General features: G+C 37.4%; 1 protein-coding gene across 1 annotated transcript; it reads left to right on the top strand.

Moving 5' to 3' along the window:
• The first annotated feature begins 497 nt into the window (after nt 1-497).
• On the top strand, nt 498-17,766 carry Scml1 (Scm polycomb group protein like 1). Its single transcript, NM_001427177.1, has 7 exons — nt 498-593; nt 4,887-5,017; nt 7,790-7,873; nt 11,248-11,352; nt 12,503-13,586; nt 14,862-15,001; nt 17,161-17,766. The coding sequence occupies exons 2-7, from the start codon at nt 4,991-4,993 to the stop codon at nt 17,293-17,295; spliced, it is 1,575 nt and encodes a 524-aa protein (NP_001414106.1). The 5' UTR covers nt 498-593; nt 4,887-4,990; the 3' UTR covers nt 17,296-17,766.
• The last annotated feature ends 7,538 nt before the right edge of the window (nt 17,767-25,304 follow it).

Genomic DNA, 25,304 nt, shown 5'->3' on the forward strand with positions numbered 1-25,304 from the left:
GAAACTGGCCCATTAAACAGAGCCAGTCTAGCCTCTAGTCTCCATGAAACCCTCTGTGTACTTGAGAGGCTCTTGCCACAGTGCTCTAGAGGCTACCTGTCCTTGCAATCACCTCAGCTAACATAAATCTAAGATCGGAGGCTGAGCTTCTAACCTTTGATGCCGGTGACCCTGCGCATAGTAGACAGGAAGGCCCTTTCTACTGGAAATCTTCCTTTTCTATGCCCTATCTCCATCTGTAGTATGAAAAAAAAAGCTCATACTATATAGTCTTTTGATCTCCCAATGGGATTGGCTAGCCAATGGTCAGTTTATGTTTATAGGTGGCCATGATTAAGTTAAAAGAATCTCCCGCTCAGTCTCGTAAGCCACAAACGCGCATTGTTTTACGGCCAGGCACTTCGCACGCCTGAGTTTTACGACACTCATTACATCAGAAGCACCTGGTTTCCAGCAAAACGACGGTTAAAAGGTGTCAACAATACTCTCTGGTCTTTAACGGACACCGAGCGTCCACATGGACGCCTAGCAGCTAGCCGTTAGATTTCTGGAAACTTCCAGAAGCTGGCGTAGTCGAATTTTCATCTAAATACGTAAGTTATGGATATCTTACCCTTTTAATTTTTTTTGTCACAGGTATGTGAGTGTACTAATGTAGAAAATAATCATCTTAAGTTATTTTGGCCTACTGGCTGAGGCCTTTTGAGGTGAAGAAATATGTTTGACAGGAACAGTCAATATATGCTTTGTCGTCAAAAGCTCTGTCGTTGGGTTGTTTCAATTAATTTTAGGTCTCAGAGCCCCTCAAAACTTGTGAGCTTTTGTGATTTGGCCATTAAAGTTATAATTATAAATTACATATGCTTATATTTATATAAAAACAAATATACTTTATATATAAAATATATTGTGTATTATTTATACATAACATTTAATAAACTGTAATATCTAATATAATAAATATATAAAATATAGATATTTTAACATATTCATATGTACCACATATATATATATGTATTTATACATATCAAAATACATAATGTATAATAATAAATATAAAATATAAATCATATATATTTATATATAATTTAAAATTTAATTTTAATAATATATACAATGTTCTTAATTACTACATGTTTGCTGGACTTTCTGGAAGAAGTTCATCCTCTCTTTCTTGACAGAAATAGGTGAACAAAAAGGAAGAACTCTTACCAACTTCTGACATTAATGAGCCTAAAATCTCTAGAGTTGTTGGGACCAAATTTTGAGACTGAGAACAAGTTTTGGAGGCCTTGGTCATTAACCGTGTTTTGGTTGAAGACATTACAACCTTACTGAATCATTGTTTATGTTACTTGGGGATGAAGAAAAACATACAGAGTGATGTTGAAGAGGCCTTCCAGAGAATTGTTTAATTTTCAGGAGCAGATGGACCATCCCAAACAACTGTAAAATGTCTGGATCCCTGTAAGGTTGGGCAATGTAGGGATATGCTTATGGGGAAAGCTGTGTGCTCCTTGATTAAAAAGAATAGGCTCTAATGTCTTAGGAATCTGTTGGCTCCTCCTCTCCTGATTCAGGTTGCTGTTGTAATTTGGCATGTATGTTGTTAAGGAAGAATGGAAGATTGATTTCAGTCCTTCGGTCAGCATGATCTATATTTAATGGAATAAAATGATGGGGCATGGTTTTCCCGGTTTAGGATGCTATAGGGTTTTATAACATTGAAAGACAAAGATCTTGTAAATTGTATTTTGTGTTTTTAAGAGGCCTTAGGATAGAAGGTAGTTTTCAGCCATCCTACTCATTTATTTTTATGGCATAAGTTGATAGCAAGTGACTCTTTAATTGGGCTGTGTGGGGCTTTATAATTTAGAAAGATCTCACTGTCTTGATTTACCTTTCTGTTTTTAAGAATTTCTGGGGTAAAATATACTTTTTAGTCATCCTAGTAATTGTGAACTATTCCTTATAGGATAAGTTGATCACACATAGGGTTATTTGGGGGTTTTTTTATTACATGAATGGAATCAGTCTTGCTATTATGATTTTCCTTAGGCTTCTTTATGAAGTCTTAGGGTCAAACATCATTTTCAGCCCATCCTAAATCTATCTTTTATGAGAAAGGTTTTGCAGATGACTTGGGATTTGGCCTACTTTGGGATTTTATAACTTAGAAGGATATAGCTATCGTGAATTATGTTTTGTATTTTTAAGTTTTTGCATGAAAGGTAGTTTTCAGCTATCCTAGTCACTGTAAGCTGTGCCTTTGGGATAAGTTGATGGTAAGTGACTCTGCCAGCTTGCTTTATTTGAATGTTTTATACTGGAGCTACCTGGCTGTTTTGGCTTGCTTTGTGTACCTTTAAGAAGTCACAGAATAAAACACTTTTCAGCCATCCTGCTACTGTGATCTATGCCTTATGGGCTCAAATGATGACCTTTGACTCCCCATTTTTTCTATTTGCATCTTTTGTAGCTTGAAATGGACATATCTGCTTTTGTGATTAGTCTTGTAGGTTCTTAAGAAGTCTTAGAGTAGGGCTTGGGGATTTAGCTCAGTGGTAGAGCACTTGCCTAGCAAGCTCAAGGTCCTGGGTTCGGTCCTCAGCTCCGAAAAAAAAAGTCTTAGAGTAAAATGGTATATTTTAGCCATCCTAATCACTTTGAGTTTTCCTCATGGAATAAGTTGATGGCAGGTAATGGTGTGGATTTGGATTATTTTGGTATTATTATTATTATTATTATTATTATTATTATTATTATTTAGGGAGATACTGCTGTTGTGATTTGCTGTCTGTGTCTAAGGAGTCTTGGGTAAAAGGTAGACTTTAACCATCCTAATAATTGTCAGCTATACTTTATGGGATATGTTCATGCAAATTACTATTCCAATTTGGCCTTTTTTGGAGTTTCCTATCTTAGAAATTTCTGACTGCCATGATTTGACTTTTGTGTCTTTATGAGTCATTAATGTAAAGGGTTGATTTTAGCCATGTTTCTTAATCATTGTGAGATATGCCTTATGGGAAATGTTGATGGCTGTGGACTCTCCTAGTTTGTGCTGTTTTGGATTGGAGTTGGAGTGATCCTGGTTTACTTTGTGTGTTATTAAGCAGCCTTAGGATCAAAGTCATTTTATACTATCTGGTACTTGTTTTGCTCTGATAAAAGACATAGGTAGAATCAACACTGTGTTATGACTGATTCCAACAGTCCTTTTTAGTCGGTCTATTGAGAAGTAGTGAAGGATTTTCAAATGTATAAGTCCTATTTTCTAACTACCCATTGTTTCTTTTTTATTTACTTTTCTTCTGGAACTACTTGTATCAGTGTAAGACTGTTCTACATTGTTCATTGTAAGAGTAAAACTTTAGAAGTAATTTAATGATATATTCACAAGATAGGACAGTCAGAGATGGTTGAAGTGGCCATAGGTTGGAAAGACCTCTTCTATCAAAGATTATTTTGGCCAGATTTTGAGCTATCTTTGAGTTAAATTGTATGCTATGTTTTCTTTCATGTCTGGTTTCTTTTACTTATGTTGCAGTTATGAGTTTTGTCCCTGTGGGTAACCACAGTAAGTAGTTTATTTTCATTATGAGTTTTCCTTTGTATGGCCACATATACAGGCTAATTACTCACAGTTCATGTCAACATTATAGTCAGGAAACCCCAAACAGTTAAAAATAAAATGTGATGGAATTTATATGTCAAACTGAGGTATATTACAATTTGAAATTTTTGTACAACATTGGTCTGCATTCGTATTACTTGGGAGCTAACTCTCTATCTTCTTAATCTCCCATAGAATTTTGTCCTTAGGGACTCTAGTCATCAGTTTCTCCAATAGATTAGGAAAGAGATGGAACCCTGATCCCTTTAGTATGTCTCTCTCTGCTGCTCTGTCCTGGGATGAATGCAATTAATGAAATTTTGCACTGCGGTGTCCCTTCAGTAACAGTCCCTTCAGTCCCTTCTATGGCAGAAATTCAAGACAGACCTCTGATCCATGCTAGAGGATTATATCATTGCATACTTATCTGGTTCTAGTTCCTTATTAAATGACTCAGAGCCATGATCTAGCCTTGAGTACTATCAAGTTTTCAGCTTATATTTCACAGGCAGTTTGTTTAGGTTTAATGTTAAATGTAACTAATAAAGCAACTATGATTTTGGGGCTTCACTGGGCCCTGGAGATAGTGCCTCAGAAGGTTTTATGGGGCAGGTGAGGAGGCAGAGTCTCTGTGGCCGCTCTGCCCATATTGCACCAGCAGCAGCAGCCCAGCAGCAGAATAGCCACTACTACCACCAGCAGCCCAGCAGCAGCGCAGCAGCGCCATCAGCATTAGCAGTAATAGAGGCACCAAAGGTGGAGAGAAAGTGGCCCTGACAGCAGCAGCAGCATCAGTGGCAGAGGCAGTGGCAAAGACAGTAGTGGCCAAGGCAATAGCGGCAGTAACATTGGTGTCAAGGGTAGCAATGGCAGCTGCCTTCAGATGAGAACCGATTCTTGGGACAGAGTTGGGCAGCATTCTTGCTCCCTAGGCCTAAAGCCCTTTGAGCTCCTTTACAAAGGTGTTAGCTGTATATTCTCTTGTTCAGTTGTTTTTGGCTCTTACTTTGTAGACTATTCACAGATTGCACCTGTTTTAAAATCATTATGAGTTCCCAGTCATGGTTATGATTTCCTAGTCATGAATATTATAGCTCTTCTATGCATAGATATTTATTCTAGTGCTGGAAATGTAACTTAGCTTAGTGGTAGGGCACTTGCCTAGCATGGATAAGATCCCAGGTTCCAACATCAGTCTCATAAACTTATCCATTTAAGTTGTTTTAGAGATTAGGTTCATGAAGTGACACTTTTATGCATTTCTTTTCAGGAGTAGAAGGTTTGCCTCTGGTGACTAAGTAGTAAACCTTCCATCAAGTCTAACAGTAATAGGCTCAACTCAGGAAGTGGAGTTTTTCCTGTTGTACAACAATGATGCCTGGCCCCAGTAAAGTGGATGGGGTTCGTATTTGAAATTGATCATCTCTGTTCTTTTAGTTATGCTACAGTGTTTGCTAAATTGAGTTACATTACATGAAGTGAAATGTATAAATAATAAGTATAATTTTGGTAATGCCCTATAACATTTCTAAGAACACACACTTAACATTTCTCCTGGGTACTCTGAAATTGAATTGCAAACTTGTAGAGTTGATATAAAATTTAACTTGTGAGAATCTGACAAACTGGTTTTTCTTTTAAAAAATTTCCATTTTATGGAAAGTTCTGCTGAGTTTCTTAATCTTTGACATTGAACACAAAATGTAAATTATTAAACTATATATATATACATATATATATATATTATTTTTTAAGCTTCTTGAATTCTTTTTTTTTTTTCTGGAGCTGGGGACCGAACCCAGGGCCTTGCGCTTGCTAGGCAAGCACTCTACCACTGAGCTAAATCCCCAACCCCTAACTTCTTGAATTCTTAATGAAGTTTATTATGGTTCTTTTAAATTCTGTGTCCTCAGGTTCATCTAGGTTATTGTCATTGGCAAACATTTCTACAGGACTGGTAGGTTTTAGAGAGGAGATGCTAGATATTATTTATATTTTTGTGATGAGACTTAGGCAGGTAGAGTAGACTACATTTGTTAGTTCTGTTTGTGATATAAACAGAGCAGGTTGGGTAAGAAGAGTACCTTATATACATAAAATACATAATTATATTATATAATTATATATATAATTTGGCCTAGCAGTGAGCATATTTAGTCACATAAGGACATATAAATGTCATTGAAGTAATCTAGACAAATTTTAGCTTTTATCAACTGTGATGTTTTCACCATTGGAAACAATACTTACTGTCCATTATTGAGAGACATTTTGGGGAATACTTACTGGAAAACACAAGCTACCATGTGAAGGTAAACTACTATATTTTGTAAGGAGTACATGTCATTTTAGTAATTTATTCAGTGGAGGATAATTTAGGTTATCTGTGTCATGTATTTTAAAACAAACGTATACAGAGCTACCAAGTATGTTTACTTTAAAATTTTCCTCACTTCATAATTTATTCTTAGAATAATTTTTTGACAAAATGTAACACTTACTTATGGCAACTTATTAATATCCTGTCTTTTGTTTTGAATGGTTTTCGCCTGGATTCCTATCAGGTGTGGATTACTTTCCTGGGCTGAACTTCTATCTAGAACTGGCTAAGAAGGAAGACTTAAATTTTGTTCAAATCATAATAAATAATATTCACATTTAGCCCCACTTCGACCAGCAAAAGTTATCTTGGTTGTGGAGCTGGGATCCTCATTTAGCTGCCATCTAGCCCGGCATGCTAAATCTGAGGCTTGTTCTGTCTTTATAAGACTGTCTTGTGTTGGTTGGATATGAATTTTCAACAAGAGGCCCCTTGAGCTGGGATCTGGGCCAGAAAGTTGCTGTCCCAGGTGTTCTGTATTATCATGGCTAATAGTTCAGTGAAATATGTCCATCTTTGATAATGCTAGTATACATGATACCCTACAGTTCCTTTTCTGTTTGATACTTTGTGACTCTAAATGCCCACTGTTACATTAATTAATTTATGGAAATAAATTAATACCCTGTCTTATTTCAACAGTGTTTTAAGATGTTTTAGAAATTCGTTTATTAAGAATCAGAAGTGCTTAAGTGTTTTCTAGTTTGGCCACATGGTGGCACTGTTGAATTGTTCAGGATCAAAATTACTGTAATGCTCTGGTCATGGTTAATTTTGTTGTTATTGTTGGTTTTTTGTTTGTTTTTTGTCTTTTTTTTTTTTTGGCTTTAAAATCAATTTCAACATTGAAGACTAATGTCTCTGCCCTGAAGTACAGAAGCTGTTAAGTTCTATAGAAAAGGAAGGTTCTAGTATATCAGGATGAATGAGAGAATAGTTCTCACTAATCCAGATATGTTTTCTTTTGTTTATTGATTCAATGTCTTTGGCCTACCCAGGATGTCCTTGAACTCACCATCCTCCTGCCTTAGCTTCTTGAGTTTTTGATATCACAGGAATATGTTGTCATGCCTGACTCACATATACTTTTCCACATAGGCATGGCATTAAAAACAGGCAAAGGTCTTTTGATAATACAACAGGTTTTCAAACCTTTTGATGAGTGAAATTAAAGTCCTCAGCTTTTCATTGTGTTATTTTGTCTTTTTTAAAAATTTGCTGAGAAGTATTTCTCCTATCTGGATATGAATATCCCCTTAGGATATTCATATGATAAAAAATGATATTAGCGATATTATGCTTTAATATGCTTTATGACTTCACCAAAAACACATTTCAGTAATATAAGTAATATGAAGCAACAAATTGCCCAGTATATCACTGTTTACGATTTTAAAGAGAAAGGCTTATATTTCAGATGCATTATGGAGTTCCTCTTAAGTTATACTCAAAAATATGCTTCATCCTGAATCTCTTTAGACAGTGAGATCTTGGCCATTTTGCATCTTTCCTTTCCTTATGTACTAGGACATTCTGAGCAACTTTTTTTTTTACTGCAATTTTCTGCCTAAACTCTTCTGGTAAAGTCGTTCCTTTCTCCTTTACTTGACTGGCAATTATTTCCATCCCTTGTAACTCGAATTTTTATTTCATCTCTGTTTTAATTAAGACTTTTGAAAGATTGGTGACAAATAAAAACTTAAATAGATAAGTAGTATAAGGTATGCTCACTAATCAATGTGACTCTTACTGAAATAAAGTATTAACTACTTGTGGTATGAAAACTATCCTAGAATATAGTCCATCCACGTGAAATTCATGAAATTCAAGAAATTGAAGGACCACGAGCAATTGCCTCTATCCTGAACTATTGTCAGGTATGGTACTTCTCTCTTTTTCAGTATTTTCCTAGAACATTAAACTGTAAACATTTCTTATGTAAGGGGAAATTGTATAGTTAACTGAAGATTTTCCATATCAGATTACTTGTGATTATTTTACCTCATTGCAATTGTTTTTGACAATTTCCACTTAGAATAGTATTTTCAGGTGAAAATTTGAAATATCAAATTAGTGTTTTAGAATATTAAAATAATATTGAACTGGTACTGTATTTGTGTATTTTTCATCTTTATTGCCTAATATTAATTTCTACTATAAAACTTTTAAAGGAAATTGGAAGATTTGGATACAGTTTTAGTATGTGCCTACTTAGTTACATATTAAGATAGCTTGCTCATGTTTTATAAGAACTTTATCTTGTATAGTTTTGAGGGAAAGTCATAAAAATAAACTTGTGGTTAGGAACTGATAGAAGTATGTAGTTATTGTAGCTTTTATGAGCTATATACTCCAGAGGCAATAGAAGTTCATAAAAATTGATTTTATTGATAAGGTTTGCAGAATAGACTGAAATGATAGTGGTTTGAAAAGTAAGTTTCTCTGCGTGTGCTTGTGCGTGTGTGTGTGTGGGAGAGAGAGAGAGAGAGAGAGAGAGAGAGAGAGAGAGAGAGAGAGAGAGAGAGAGATCTATCTATCTTCTAGGCTGATAGTAGTGAGGACAGAAGCCATGCTGATGGGAGTTGGTCTTACAATTGCATAGAAATAGGGGAGGGTGGACAAGGCTGTCTGATATGGTTTTGCAGGTGAGCAGTGCCTAGGTTCCCAAGCTGCACCCCTAAAGGGGCACTTAAGAATCTTCTCACTTTACTTTGCTGGGTGTTGTTGACATGACCTCCTTACCTATATAATAGATGATAAAAGAAACAACAATATTTAATCTTAGTACTTTTGGAGGCAGAGGCAGGATTGCTGTAGTTCTGCATTTTTCCCTGCTGCTGGGGTGGGGAAACACTGCTGGGCAGGCAAAATAGAGATGCTAGACTGAGTTTACCCTCCACTGCCATTGGAAGCACTGATACACTGATAAGGGCATAGGAAAACACAGCCTAAGATGTGGTAGATGGAAGTTGGACTTCCCTGACTCCTGGACTTCCAGTAGTCGCTGAAAACCTCGCAGAGAGTCAGGAAGGAAGGGTTGGGGTTCCACCAGTCTGAGATGAGGAGCCCTGGGGCAGGGCTTCTCAGACTCTTGAAATCCAGAGGCTGCTGGAAGTCATGGAGGAGCTAAAGAATGCAGGAGGCCCTTGGTCTGAGGATGAACCCAGGGCCTGGGGGTATGTTTGGGGGGTAGTGGTGAACTCCAGCTCAGCTCATTAGCAATTGTTCTTAGCTTAGTCTGGGAGTGTAGAGGGAGCTTCTGCAGGAGTCTTAGATGACACAGCTCTGTAGATGAAGGCCTTCTCCATGTTCCCTACAGAGGTTCTTGATGAAAGAGACAGTTTTTGTTCAAAACTGTTTATTGACTTTTCATGTGGAAAATAAATAAATATCACTTCCTCGGGGTGGACCAGAGATTAAATACCTTTTGCAGGAAGGAATTTCTAGGAAGAGAAGTTTATTGGTTAAACCCTTAGGGCCTCTAGATACCTCATTATCATGGAGAACTCTGTTGTGATCTACATGTTCCTATGTAGAAGTGTGGTCACATGATAGGGGCCTGGTAGGAATCAGTTAAAGCTCCTAAGGTCCTCTCTGGGTTCCAGAGCTTCTAACCCCCTCAACATTACCAATTTTCCTGGCATGGTCCACTGCTCCACATATTGCCACAAGTTCAAGGCCAGCTTCATTTAAATAGTTAAAGGTCAGCCAGAGCCACATAGTGAGAGCTGATCTAAAAAATAATGAATATATATGTAATATATATCTTGGATGAAAATATGATATAACTAGAATATTTTCCCTTTTCTTTTCTTCCCTCCAAACCCTTTCATATACCTCTCCTTTCTTTCAAACTTATTGCCTCTTTTTTTCATGAATTACTATTGCATGTGTATGTACACACATACATACATTTATGGCCTCTTTTTCATCAATTTGTATTGCGTGTATATGTGCATACATACAGACACATATACACATACAAACATACAAACACACACACACACACACATCCCTAAATACAAACTGTTTAGCCTGCATAATGCTACTTGTGTGCATGTTTTCAGTGCTATTTGGCACTAGACAAGCAATCAGTAGGCTCTTCCCCGAGGAAGATGAGTTCTCTCAGTCTTAGCATTCCTTAGTTGTCTGTAGTTCTTTGTGCAGGCTTGAGTCCTCACAAGCTTTCTCTCATCCACTTTGGTATATCTACGGTGTCCTTTTTATTCAGCTGATGTTTAGTTATGTTGGTGAGACTTTCTGGGTGTAGTTTCTAGCATTACTAGAAGACACAGTATCACAGTAGGCTTCCTGGTCCTCTGGCTCTTACAATCTTTCTGCCTCAATTTTTCATGATGTTCCCTGGACCTTTGATACAGGAGTTGTCTTATAGATGTATCCATTGGAACTGGGCTCCACAGGGCACAGTTTGAGATGTCCCAGGATGCTTGTTATTTGTCCTCTTGAAATGGTCACTGCTTATAGCTCTCTCCAGACTGAGATAGGCATTTCTCTGGGACAGGAGTTTGTCTTCTGTAGTTTTTTTTTAAATGTTGTTTGTTTGCTTCTTTTCTGGTTTTTAAGTTTCATGGTCCTAGCACCTAGCAAATTAGTTCTGACAGGAGGAAGGCATTCATAATTGAATGAAAAAGTATTTCTGGTCTTTCATAAATATGTTCTCTGAAATTTCTGAACATTTCAAGAAAAAACATCATATTACCAGTAGTGTGTACCTCATTTATATGGCATGTAAGGTATATTCAATAGCACTGTGAGATCATTTCTAGCTGCTTAATATTTAGAATAGTTTGGAGCCCAACATCATATATATTCTTCTCAGAGTGGAAAATTACTGCCTTCTGCCTCTCTTTTTTAAAGCCATGGTATGGAAGGTAGTTCTTTTTCTTAGCAGATTTGAATACATCACTCCTAAGTCAGTACCCTCCTCAATGGGAACTGGCTGCAGCACATATAGGTGGGAGTTTGTATAAAACTATGATGCACTCACCTTCTGGCACTGAAGACCCTTCCATGTGTGTCCATAAATCAGCTAGTGCAGTGGCAGGTTGAGACTCGGCATCTCAGCCATTGTCCTGTGTCCCTTAAATACCAGGCCTCAAGTAGAAAATGTTATGTTTCTGACTACTGGAGATCGTCCATTGGGCCTAGCAAGTAACCTTGGCTTTGTGTATTTTCACATGTGTTACTTTTCTTTTGAAACAATAACTACTAATACCTTTTATTACAACAGCTTATATTTAAAACTGTTCAAAGACTGGAAAATAAGTTTGATGACTTGGATGAAAAAGTAACAAAAATTTATCGTGCTCGCTCTAGATCCTTCTGGAATTATCCTGTAAGTATACAAATATATTATTACAACTTTGATAAATATTTTCTGTCTAAAGATGCCAGTCAGTTCAAAATGATAGAGAACTAGTAAATGTGAGAGTATCAAGGCTTATCTATATTTGCTGGAGGAACAGATGACTATAACTTTTTTTGAAAAAATGCTCATGTTCAGAGTTTATGAATGTAGGACAATAAGGGTTTTTTAAACTTTTTATTGATTCTTTGTGAGTTCCATAGCATGTACCCTAGTCCCACTCATCTCCCCATCCTTTCATAGCCATACCCTGCCCTTACAAACATCCCCACAAAGAAAACAAAACAAACAAACAGAAACCAAAACAAAGCATAGAAAACATCTCATCCTGGAAGGTGTAGTGTGTCATACAGTATATACCCTTTTGTCCATCTTTACTTTCAAATGATCATTGCAATGAGTCATGGTCTGGTTCAAGGCCTATAGCTTCTGCTACACCATCAATATTGTATTCTTACCAGGACTCATTTTGGTTTTCCTGTTGTTGCCCTGTGTCATGGTTATCTTGTGTACTTGGATCTGCAGGACCAGCCCTTTCACACATGCCAGCAGTTTATAGATGAGGTCGATTTTGGCATGGGACAACTCAAAAGTTCTGGATCTAGGCCTGGGTGGTAGCAGAGTTAGTCAGTCTGACAGCTTTCCCATACCCACACTACCAGGGGTAAGCTTTCTAGCACTGCCCCAGCTAGCTCACACAATGCCGCAGCCAGCAGGTGGCATGGTCATTTCTCTAGTGCTCATGCCCTTAGGGCTGACTCACCTGGCCCCCACCCCTGGTAGCAGCGGCAGTGGTGAGCTGCCCTCAAGTGTGTAAGCTCAGGAGAGCTGGCCCAGCCACAAGGTCGTGAGAGCAGGAGAGCTAGCCCTACCCCTCACCAGATGCAGCTATCAGTAGAGTATCCCCTGACACACCTCAACTGGGAAGCACAGTAGAGCTTGCTTTGGTGATGAGCATTTTTATATTTGTGCCTATAAAGTACACAACAAATTAAATATAGGTTAGAAGAGGAACAAAATTGCTTGATCAAAATAAACACCATTTTCTAATGAAAAAATAATATTGCACAGAAACCATGATGTCTTAATTATTCTTTTTATTTCTCTTTTGATTATGAAGCCTCTGAGATCTGCAGTCAGAAAATACAATTACCTGAGGTCTAAAAGAGTTAAAGTGCAGAAAGTGGAACAAATAGTTCATGATGATTCCTTCACCTATCCTCAAAGTTATAGTCCAACTTCACCAGTCTGCAGGAGGCAAGATAATAACCAGGATATGGAAAACATCGAGCCCATGGATTATACCCTGCCTTTCCAATACACTGATGCTATCAACAACAGCCAATCTTTCCAGTATACCGATGATATCAACAACAGCCAGACTTTCCAGTACACTGATACAGTCAACCTCAGCCCAACTGTTCAGTACACCGATTCAGTCGACCTCAGCCAGACTATCCAGTACACTGATACAGTTGATCTCAGCCAGACTATCCAGTACACCGATAATGCTGACCTCAGCCAAACTGTCCAATACACCGATACAGTCGACCTCAGCCAGACTATCCAGTACACCGATTCAGTGGACCTCAACCAGACTATCCGGTACACTGATTCAGTGGACCTCAACCAGACTATCCGGTACACTGATTCAGTGGACCTCAACCAGACTATCCGGTACACTGATTCAGTCGACCTCAGCCAGACTATCCAGTACACTGATAATGTTGACCTCAGCCAAACTGTCCAGTACACTGATACGGACGACCTCAGCCAAACTGTCCAGTACGCTGATACTGTCAATAATGCCCAGTCTTTCCAGTATACCAGTACTGTCAACAACACCGAGAATATCCAAAATCCTGAGGACGATGATGTTTTTGATTCAGAGGATTCCCAGGAAGTAGTGTTTGCTGCATCTACACCAGAGAGAGACTATCAAGAAACTCCACCAAGTCCTGTATATACAACCCAAACATATGCGGAGTATTACAGGTTTAAAGATGTACCTGGCTCTTCTACAATGCCCTACTTTAGTGACTTTGAAATTCCCAATATGGACACCATCATTTCTGCCACTTCAAGAGCAAAGGAAGAAAGTACACTCCCTCCAGGCGAGCTTATCCCCATACAGAATCCTGAAATGAGGCAAATGGCCTTACTGGAGGCTCAGCGTACACCTGTGATTGACCCTAACACTTTTGGTGAGTTTTAATGGCACCAATGATTAACATCCTCTAAGAAAGCTAGTAGAAGCTTCTTGTTTCCTATTTTGATGGTTGATATTCACAATGGCTACTACTAATTATTGAGTAGGTATTCTATGGGTAAAGCATTGTGCTAATCAACTAAAGTGTCTCTTCTCTGGTGATCTTCATAATAACACTATTGTGATATTAAAATCTATTCTCTTTAGCATTCTTTATAGTCAATACTCAGAATGATCATAAGGTGATAAAAAAGAAAGGATATACTTTTGGATAATTCACACACACACACACACACACACACACACACACACAAATCAAATTTCTATTAACTTTCTTCAGTTAGAAAAAAATTTTCCTAGTAAATTACCAAGCCTTCTTCATTTGTAATCATACATTAGCCATAGGAAATCAGACATTTTGCTTAAGGTAATATTTGAATACAAAGAAGTTTCTGTACAATTTAGTGAATAGCACAGCTAAAACTTGCTGAGATGTGAGCACTCATGTTTCATGTATCACTATTTCTTTACTAAATGGTTTTATTCAACCAAAACACTTATTGCTATTCAGTTAAACATAAAAGAATAATTGCCTTAAATGTCAAAACTACTTCTGATTAGACTCATCAGAAAGTATATTTAATTCAGATTAACACTTAAACTACAAACGGTGTGAATTTAAAGAGTAAAGGTGAATCTAAAAATGACAATATTGAATATAATGGAGAGATTTGCTTCAAAGAACTAATCTTGTTACCTGTGATAATTGTGACTATTAAAATTTGTTTGTATAACTAAAAAACAAGCAATTATAAAGTGTAAACTTGAGGGATCTCTATTGTATTTAGTACAATAAAACTAATTTAGAGAAAGAGACATTTGAGAGATGGTCAGGAAATTTATTGAAACCGTTCAAGTAAGAAATAATACTAAATTAGCTCAGATCTCCCTAATTAATCCAAGTAGCACCATTTCCTTCACTTGCTCCTGGCCAAAGAAGCCTTGGATAGATACATTTGTTTCCTGATCATCTATGACAATGGCAGTTTAAGGTACATTCTGAAGCTGCTTCTGCTCTTTGGGGAAGGTCCCTTGGCACATTGGTATGCAGCAGTCCTCAGATCATCTTTATTCAGGATTTTTATAGTTGGATCTTAGGTATTTAAGAGAAGGTTCCAGGAATGAGACTATTACGTTCTACCTAACTTCTCTTATTTTCAAGATACTGATCAAGTTTCTTTTTAATATTTGTGTTTCACTGTAACTGCAGGTTCATCACCTGAGTGTAACAGGGTTGTTGTAAGACACCTTGGTAACCCTGTAAACTGGTCTGTGAGTGATGTGATAACATTTCTGAACCGTTTAGATCCTCCATTGGCAGACCAACTCTACCCTACCATCAGAAAACATGTAATGTATATTTTTAATCTAGTTTCTCTGCTATCTTAATGCCATTGAATGACTTCTGTACACTTTCATTTGGATATGCATGCCAGGAGAATCCTATTATGGCATTTTACTTTTGTTTGTAAAAAAGGTTATCTTGTTCATCATTCTATGATTAAATGGTAAGGTAACTGTATGTTCTTCATATGGGCATCTAAGTTTCTAATACAATCTTGATTCAGGATTACAAGTTTAAGGCAGACCTCATCTGCAAGGGCAAATATACAAACCCTTTCCAAACTAACCTTTTTCCACTCTAGGATCATAACCATAGGAGAAGTTTACCTATAATGCATAACAGAATAGCCCTCTTGTTATAAAATCCACAAATTAATTTTAGCTGGTCAGTTCTATTCACCTTATGTGACTTTTGAGGATTTGTGATGCTGATGGCCATTTACAAAGCCATTACAAATCATGGTTAAATTGTATTTATTTTCTTTTTTGCTAGTATTTGCTTAAGGTTCTTTATTTAATGGCATAAATGTTTAGTTGTAGAGGTCTTTGGCATTCTTGGCATGGTTTATTCCTAGATACCTTTAAAAATACTGGGAACCAGATTTTTTTCTTCTAATTTCTTTCTTGGCAAGTTTCTGTTTGGTTTTGTTTTGTTTTATATAGAGAAAAACAACCACTTCTTAGAAACTGAGTATTCGGGCTACTTTTCTAATGATTTTAGAATTTCCCTACAGCTTCCCACTACTTCTGGTTCTTAGAATCTTTCTCTGACCTCTTTCAAGAAGATTTCTGAGCCTTGGGTGGCAGGATGGCAGCATAGGGGAATCTCCTTACATCGACCAGTTGTGGGTCTCTGTATTAATCACTATGTACTGGAAAAAGAAAATTTTCTGTTGAGAGTCAAGAAATACACTAATATATGTATAAAAACAATAACTTATGGGGTAGTTTATTGCTATGTTCATTTAGAAGAAGATAGTAAGCCTCCCCTAGGGCCTATGACCTCTCTAGCCATAGGATTAATTCTATCTGTGGACCAGGCTTTAAATCCAACAAGAAAGTGGTTGGCTTCCCTATAACATTTATACCAAAGATAGCCATAGTCTCAACTATGTGAGAGGATGACCCCAGGAGTCCTGGACTATGATGTGTTATACCCATTGGGTGTCTACAGTAAGTTGGTCATCAATATAATGACTTCCTGGGAGCAGGGAATCCCCAGTTACCTAAGGAAGGTGAAGTAACCCAGCTAGATAGCTTCTGGGTCTTGTATTATCTATTTTGTGCACTGTGATTATTGAAAGTATTTGTCATATCTAAGCATTTTTCTGCTGGCATCTCTAGGGTCTTTTAAATATAGAATCATATGACTGGAAAATAGACATAATTGACTTTTTCCCTATTTGTATCTTTTTTAAGTTCTTTTTCTTGTTGACATGAGATGGATTTTTAATAAGTCCTATTTCCCTTCCTTTCTAATTTTACTTACTACTGTATAAGATTTCAGGTCTTCTCAGACATGGCTATGTAATTAAATACAGCTTTAGTTTATGCTGGAACTAAAACAGAACAAATAACATGCTTTAATAGCATTAGGTGATGGTAAATTAAGGCAAAGAATTTTTGTAAAGATGTTTTATAGTTATCACATAGTAAAGTGTCAACTTAACTACATGTACTATTTTCAGTATAAAAAGAATACCAATAATTAGTCTTAACATCTAATTAGCTTCAGACAAATAACTCACTTTCATAAAAGACAACACTATTGAACAATTTACTATTTGCTTTGATGTTTATATATTCCCAGCCAGTGTCTGAAAGTTCACAGCCATGAAATTCATTTCTGCCATTCTTTCTTTTTGTTTTTGTCATAGATACACAGTATTTTATTCTTCATACAGTACTTAAAATTATATCAATTGTTATAGTTAATATAAATTAAGTTAGATTTGCTTTTTCTTAAAATTGATATGAATATACAAACTTCAAAATGATGCATTGCTATGCAATGGTATTTTTGATAATTTTGTACAGGAGATACATATTCAGCGATTTTATAACCATAATGAGACACTTTAGTTTTACCTATTCTTATATATAAAGAAACAACTGCTCCTCGAATATAACTACTGTTAATCATTTTAAACTTCTTCTTTCTATAGGATATCGATGGGAAAGCCCTGCTGCTGATCGATAGTGATACAATGATAAAATATATGGGGGTGAAGGTGGGAGTAGCCATAAAGTTTGGAGACTATATTAAAAAGCTTAAAGAAGGAGTAAACTTTGGCCAGTAAAAAAAATGTTTATAAAACTTTAAATGTTCTTACAAATTCTTCCTTAATGCACAGATGATTCCCTATGCTTATTAGATTTTTAAAGAAGATTCTTATGATACCTTATAACTAGAATTGAAAAAATACATTATATTGAAAGCCTGTTTCAAGATACATCTAACATATTAATATTAGCATATACAGACTGGCAGTTTATTCCATCTTTATAATATTTTCATTTTATAATTTATAAACATGCTTCATGTAAGAAACAAAAAAGGATTTGAGTTTATCTTTATGCATATTTTTAAAGCAACTAAAGAGGAAATATAAGAAACCAATAACTCCCATAATTAAAGTGGTGAGAAATTTTTACAGAAGAGAAAATTAAAGGAGAATATATAGTTACCCTCCTTGGATGTCTTATTTATATATTACTGGAGTATATTTTTCATGTTCTCCCAGTTTTCAGGAAAACACTCAATAGGCATATAATTTATTTTCCTGTGTTCAGATTTAGAAAAAGAAAGTGAAGCTTAAAGGATCTAATGAGCTTCACCCAACAAAATATTCTTACCAGGTTTTTAGATAATTTATAGTATATATAGAATAAGATACCATTTCAGATTTAAAAGGAGAAAATGAAGCTTACAAAGTGTCTATGAGCTTCAGGCAACTAAATATTTTTATAAGTGTTTAGGTAAAATTTTGGATATATAGAATGATCATTCATTTTATCTAAGAAGTGTACCTAAAGAGCAGTATGGAAGAATTCTGACTATAGTGAGAAGATGAATAGTTACTACATTAAAGCCTTTATATTTTTATCAACTTTGGACATTTAGTAAAGAATTCATTATTCAAATGTATCTTTGAAGATACTTATACTCAAATTTTAAATATATAATAGAATAGAATATATTATTTTATGTGCTTATTCTTCATGGAGATAGTACTTTTGTACCAAAAATATACATAAGTAAATATTGTATTTTGAATTTGAAATGGTACTTTGATACAAGGACAATGTTAAGCCATTTATAAACAAGATGCTCTTATTCTGCTTGCCACTTGCCCTTACTAGGCCTTCTCAGTTTAGCCTTCAGAATCAGAAATAGTACAGAGGCTGGTTTCTACATATGGAAGTGGTCTGTCCTGTACCATGGTTTCTGGTATCTATGATGTTCACTATTGAAAGATACACTAGTCTGACATGTTAGGAACTTTATTTTATAATTTTAAACTGTCAATAGAAACATGGATCATTGCTGTTTTGTTATTGCTTATCACATTGTATAACTTTTGATGTAAGGGAAACTGTGAGAATTGGTGCTAATAATATTGATTACTTAGTGAAAATGGTAATGAAATATTCACCAGGAGTAATAATTTAGCTTCTCTCTTTAGAAAAGGAACTATTCTAGTTACAGTAATTAAAAAGATTGCTTCATTTGTATTCCTGCTTGTGTGATAAGACATTCTAACTTCATACTTTTCAAATCATATAAAGATGCTGTGCACAGTTGAATAAGATTAAGATGCTTGAAAAATGTTCTGTAATTTTCAGGTTTCAAGATATAATAAAGTTAAATAAATGCAACAATTGATACCAATCTCTCATTTTTTATTGGATATTTTATTATTTATATTTCAAATGTTATCCCCTTTCCCAGTTTCCAGTCCATAAGCCTCTATCCCATTCCCCATCCCCCTTCTTTTATGAGGGTGTTCCCCCACCCATCCTCTTCTTGCCTCCCTGCCCTGACATTCCCTTACACTGGGGGGGGGGGATCCAGCCTCGGCAGGACCAAGGGCTTCCCCTCCCATTGGTGCCCAACAAGGCCATCCTCTGCTACATATGCAGCTGGAGTCCTGGGTCTGTCCATGTGTACACTGTGGATGGTGGTTGAGTGCCTGAGAGCTCTGGTTAGTTGGTATTGTTGTTCTTATGGGGTTGCAAACCCATTCGGCTCCTTCAGTCCTTTCTTTAAATCCTCCAATGGGGACCCCATTCTCAGTTCAATTGTTGGCTGCAAGCACCTGCCTCTGTATTTGTCATACTCTGGCAGAACATCTCAGGAGACAGCTATATCAGGCTCCTGTCAGCTTGCACTTCTTGGTATCAGCAATATTGTCTGGGTTTGGTGACTGTATGTATAGGGGCTGAATCCCCAGGTGGGGTAGTGTCTGGATGGCCTTTCCTTCAGTCTCTGCTCCAAAGTTTGTCTCTGTATTTCCTTCTACAAATATTTTTGTTCCCCTTCTAAGAAGGACTGAAGCACCCACACTTTAGCCATCCTTCTTCTTGAGTTTCATGTAGTCTGTGGATTGTATCTTGGGTAATGTGAACTTTTGGGCTAATATTCACTTATCAGTGACTGTATACCATGCATGATTTTTGGGATTGGGTTACCTCACTCAGGATCCATTCTAGTTCCATCTATTTGTCTATGAAATTCATGAAGTCATGAGTTTTAACAGCTGAGTAGTACTCCATTGTGTAGATGGACCATTGTGTCCCATAAGTTTGGGTATGTTGTGCCTTCATTTTCATTAAATTCTAAAAAGTCTTTAATTTCTTTATTTCTTCCTTGACAAAGTTATCTTGAGTTGAGCATTGTTCAACTTCCATGTATATGTGGGCTTCCTGTCATTTTTGTTGGTATTGAAGACCAGCCTTCGTCCATGGTGACTTGATAGGATGGATGCATGGGATTATTTCAATCTTCTTATATCTGTTTGATGCCTGTTTTGTGACTGATTATATGGTCAGTTTTGGAGAAGGTACCATGAGGTGCTGAGAAGAATTTATATTCTTTTGTTTTAGGATGAAGTGTTCTATAAATATCTGTTAAATCCATTTGGTTCATAAGTTCTGTTAGTTTCTCTGTGTCTCTGTTTAGTTTCTGTTTCTATGATCTGTCCATTGGTGAGAGTTGGGTGCTGAAATCTCCCACTGTTTCTGAGTGAGTTGCAATGTATGCTTTGAGCGTTAGTAAGGTTTCTTTTATGAAACTTTGCATTTGGAGCATAGATATTCAGGATTGATAGTTCATCTTGGATTTTTCATTTGATGAATATGATGTGTCCTTCCTTATCTGTTTTGATAACTTTTTGCTGAATATTCCTTTATTCTATATTTGAATGGCTACTCCAGTTTATTTCTTGGGATCATTTGCTTAGAGAATTGTTTTCTAGCCTTTAACTCTGAGGCAGTGTCTGTCTTTGTCACTGAAATGTGTTTCCTGTGTGTAGCAAAATGCTGGACATTCTTTACATATCCACTCTGTTAGTCTGTGTCTTTTTATTGGGGAATTGAGTCCATTGATGTTAAGAGGTATTAAGGAATAGAGACTGTTGTTTTCTGTTATTTTTGTTATTAGAGGTGGAATTATGTTTGTGTGGCTTTCTTCTTTTGAGTTTATTGCAAGAAGATTACTTTCTTGCTTTTTCTAAGGTATAGTTTCTCTCCGTTTGGATTTTCCATCTATTATCCCTTGAAGGGCTGGATTTGAGGTCAGATATTGTGTAAATTTGGTTTTGTCGTGGAATACCTTGGTTTCTCCATCTATGCAAATTGAGAGTTTTGCTGGATATAGCAGCATGTACTGGCATTTGTGTTCTCTTAGGGTCTGCATGACATCTTCCCAGGATCTTCTGGCTTTCATAGTGTCTGTGGAGAAGTCTGATATAATTCTGATATGTCTGCCTTTATATGTTACTTGACCTTTTCCCTTACTGCTTTTAATATTCTTTCTTTGTGCATTTGGTGTTTTGATTATGGTGTTTTGATTATTATGTGACGGGAGGAGTTTCTTTTCTAGTCCAATCTATTTGGAGTTCTGTCAGCTTCTTGTATGTTTATGGGCATCTCTTTCTTTAGGTTAAGGAAGTTTTCTTCTATAATTTTGTTGAAGATATTTTCCGGATCTTTAATTTGGGAATGTTTGCTCTCTTCTTTACCTATTATCCTTAGGTTTGATCCTCTCATTGTGTCCTGGATTTCCTGGATTTATATTTTCTTTGATGTTTTTTTCAATGTTTTCTATGGTATCTTCTGCCCCTTAGATTCTCTCTTCTATCTCTATTCTTTTGGAGATGCTTGCCTGTCTATGACTCCTGATTTTTTTCCTAGGTTTTCTATCTCCAGTGTTGTCTTCCTTTGTGATTTCTTTATTTTTTCTATTTCCATTGTTCGATCCTGGATGGTTTTGTTCAATTTGTTCACCTGTTTGGTTGTGTTTTCCTAAAATTCTTTAATGAATTTTTGTGTTTCCTCTTTAAGGGCTTCTACCTGTTCACCTGTATTGTCCTCTGTTTCTTTGAGGGAGTTATTTATGTCCTTCTTAGAGACCTCTAGCTTCATCATGATTTGTGACTTTAAACCAAAATCTTGCTTTTCCGGTGTGTTTGGATATCCAGGGCTTGCTGTGGTGTGGGAACTGGGTTCTGATGATGGCAAGTGGTCTTGGTTTCTGTTGCTTAGGTTCTTGCCTTTCCCTCTCACCATCAGCTTATTTCTGGTGTTAGCTGGTCTTGCTGTCTCTTACAGTGTCTTGATCCTCTTGTAAGCTTGTGTGTCAGCACTTTTGGAAACTGACTTTCTCCCCATGGGATCTGGGTACAGAGAGTTATGACACTGGGTCAGCTCAGGGCGCAGGGCCAATCTCTCAATTTTTTAAATTAAGAATTTATAAGATATATTCTGTTCATGCCCCCCTCATCTTTTTCCAGATCCCCTCCTTTACCCACCTATCCAAATCCTTGTTTTTGTTCTCACTCTGTTTAGAAAATAATCAGGCAAATAAAAAAAAGTGAACAAACCAAGATAAAAATTACCAGAAAAAATTGTAAGAAACACACACACACACACACACACACACACACACACACACACACATACACACCATAAAAACACAAAATTGGAAACCATGCTATACACCAAGGCTCAGTAAGATAAAAGTAAATAACTAAGAAAAGCAATATTAGAAAGAAATCCACAAAGACACCATTGCATTTGTTTTGTGTAGCGTATCTACTTTTGGCATAGGACCTCCCCGTATGTGTGGCTTATAAAACCAGTGAGACTCCATTGGCGAAAATTGATTTTCATTTGCAAGTGGTTGTCAATTGGAGATATCAATTTTGGTTAGGGGTAGGAAATTATGTACACTTCCCCCCTTCAGCTCTGGGACCCATCTGGCTTGAGCCTACACAGACTTGAGCATGCTGCCACATTCTTTGTGAGTTCATAAATGTACCAGTTCTATTGTGTTTGGAAGACACTATTTTCTTGAGCCATCTCCTCTGGCTCCGACCATCTTTATGCTTCCTCTTCCACTATGGGATTGGGTGTGGTTCTAGGTTCTGCCTTTTCTCTTTCGGTGTCTGGAGGCCGCTAGTATGTGGGTAGCATAGAGAGGTGTTGCAGGTACTGGGTAAATGGCTGACAACTTGTGACCACCTGGTTTTGAGTGGGTATATCGAAGATTTGGAACATGGTTCCTGGAAGATAATAACTCAGTCAGGCTAGTGGTACCCAGATGGGTGGTCTGGTATAGTTGGTGTACCAAAAACTTGTCTTATAGTTGCAGAGAGGATAATTCTTAGGTCTGGCAATATCCACCGTCCAGATAGTCTTGTTTCACATCTTGAAAGTGGGCTTTACCCTCATCTTTGAGTAGATAAGTTGGCAAGGGACTGGAGGGAGCTATGAATCAGGAAAGGCAGAAAAGTATTCACCAGTTAGGTCAGGCCACCTGATCTGTTGTACAGATCAGGCTTCAGGTGTTTTGGCTGTTTGGTATCCCTTGGTGGATAAACTCTACCTCCTTGGGAAATCAGAGCACTTCAAGGAAAAAACTTCATTTTTGTTTTTAACAGTTTTCCTTCAGCAGTTAATAAATCTTTTTCCTTATGAATCATGAAATGGATATGAAAGGTGGCAAAGACATACTCAGTGTCTGTATCAATATTTATTCCTTTGTCCTTCCCTCAGCATAGGGCTTGAATGATAGCAATTAATTCTGTCATTTAGACCCATGTGCCCTGAAGTGCGGCTTGTGCCTATGTGGTGATGCATTAGGTAGTTACTGTTGCCCTGGCTTTCCAGACTTGGTTAATGAAAAGTCTGCTTCCATAGGTATTGTGTGTAATTTAAAAAAATCCACGTTTGTTCCAGCTAGATGCCAGCAATGGCTGTCTTACCCAGCCTCTATAGCTAACCTCACCAAGCCTCTTCAGTCTCTGTTACTTGCCCAGTGCAACAGCTGTCTTACCCAGCTCCAATGTCTAGCTTATCTTTTTCCCATAAATGCTGGGAGCTGTGATCACTCTACAGCAACCATCCACCCCTGTGGTTGGCTCTGCCAACCACCGAGGACCACCACTTAGCTGCATCCTCTCTTTTCCCCACCAGAATTGTCACAAATGGAAAACACCAGACAATCTTAATATTTAAAATCAACCAGATGTCACAACCGCTGGGTTCAGAATCTATTGTCCTAAACTCATCAGCCATTCTGTTTTGGAATTCTTCTGGTGGTGGAGACTGCAACTGGGTCTAATAGCCCCCAAGCCTCCATAATGTCCATCGTCTCTACTCTACAGCCTAGCTGAAAAGGCCTTCTTTCTTTTGTGTCCTACTCTTCCTCTCTGAAACCTGGAAAAACCCCTCCTTATCTTTTCTCAATGATTGGCTTCAAACAATTAGGGAAACTCCCCCTACACATAGGTAAACAATTCAGTCTCTGCCTTAGGCAGGGCAGTGTCATGGAGGTTTGGGTGAATGGCCTTAGAAATGACCCAGCTTGCCTTGACAGTCATGAGCAGAACTCTAGTATCATCATCAGGCATCAGTGTCACAGAACTGGGACTGACGATTCTGTATAGCAGTAAAAATAAGACCGTACTGATCAAGTATCAGATTTTTGATATTGAATGATGTGGACATTTTCCATTCATTGGGTATTTGCTCTCATAGGAGGGTTTCCACAGCATGGGGAGCCATTAGAGTCAGATACTGTCCCAGAATGAGCTTGTCAGCTTCCCTTACTAGTTTGGGGATAATGGATATTGTGTGCAAACAGAATGGCCAGTGGGAGACCATGCTTGAACAGTTATGCTACAGTTATCTGCCAAAATCACAGAATCTGAGTTAAATTTTCCTTTGAAATGCCCCAAATTTCATGGATGAAAAGATAGAACAGTTTGGTAATATTTGGTAGAGCTAAAGCTGGAGCTATGATTAGAGCCCAGTTTAGTTCTTAGAAAGCTTGTTTCTCTGCTTCAGTCTAATTTAAAGGTTTGAAAGACCTACCCCATGAGTCTTAACTCAGAGCTGCAACAGGCTTGAATGAGCCCAGGCACACCCAGATACCTAGGGCCGAGTCACCGTTAAAACTAACAGACCATAAAAGGAAAGGAATACAGACAGACTAGAAGTACCGGATCTGACTCACAGGCCACCTGGCAGGAAGGGATAAGCCCCCGACATTCAGGACGTCCCAGCCCGCACGTACTCTCTTACCATGTTACAACCTCATTCGAATATGATTCAAACCTGCCAATGTGTGTAGCTATACCTTATCACCTCATCATGTGAAATAACCAATCATATGTGAACATGTCTATATGCCTCGTTTAAATCCACCAATCCCTGTAACTATGCATCTTCTTCTGTACGCCCGCTTCTGCTTCCCCAAACCCTATAAAAGCCCCATGCTGGAGCTGCTGGGCATGCAAGTCCTCCGAAGAGACTGTGTGCCCGCAGGTACCTGTGTTTTCCAATAAACCCTCTTGCTGATTGCATCCGAGTGGCCTCGGCTTGGTCATTGGGCACTTGGGGTCTCCTCCTGAGGGAAAGGTCCTCTCCGGAGGTCTTTCAGGTTGGTCTCCCACAGTGGACAAATAAAGGGTCTAGGCTACGTCAGCAAACTCAGTAATCTAGAGCCTGAAATATCTTGCCAATTCTAGGAGGTTACATACCTACTTCTTAGTTTGGGGAATGGGAATCCAGAGGATGGCTTTCT

Source organism: Rattus norvegicus, chromosome X (assembly GCF_036323735.1).
Source record: "Rattus norvegicus strain BN/NHsdMcwi chromosome X, GRCr8, whole genome shotgun sequence".
In the NCBI taxonomy this organism is placed as follows: Eukaryota; Metazoa; Chordata; class Mammalia; order Rodentia; family Muridae; genus Rattus; species Rattus norvegicus.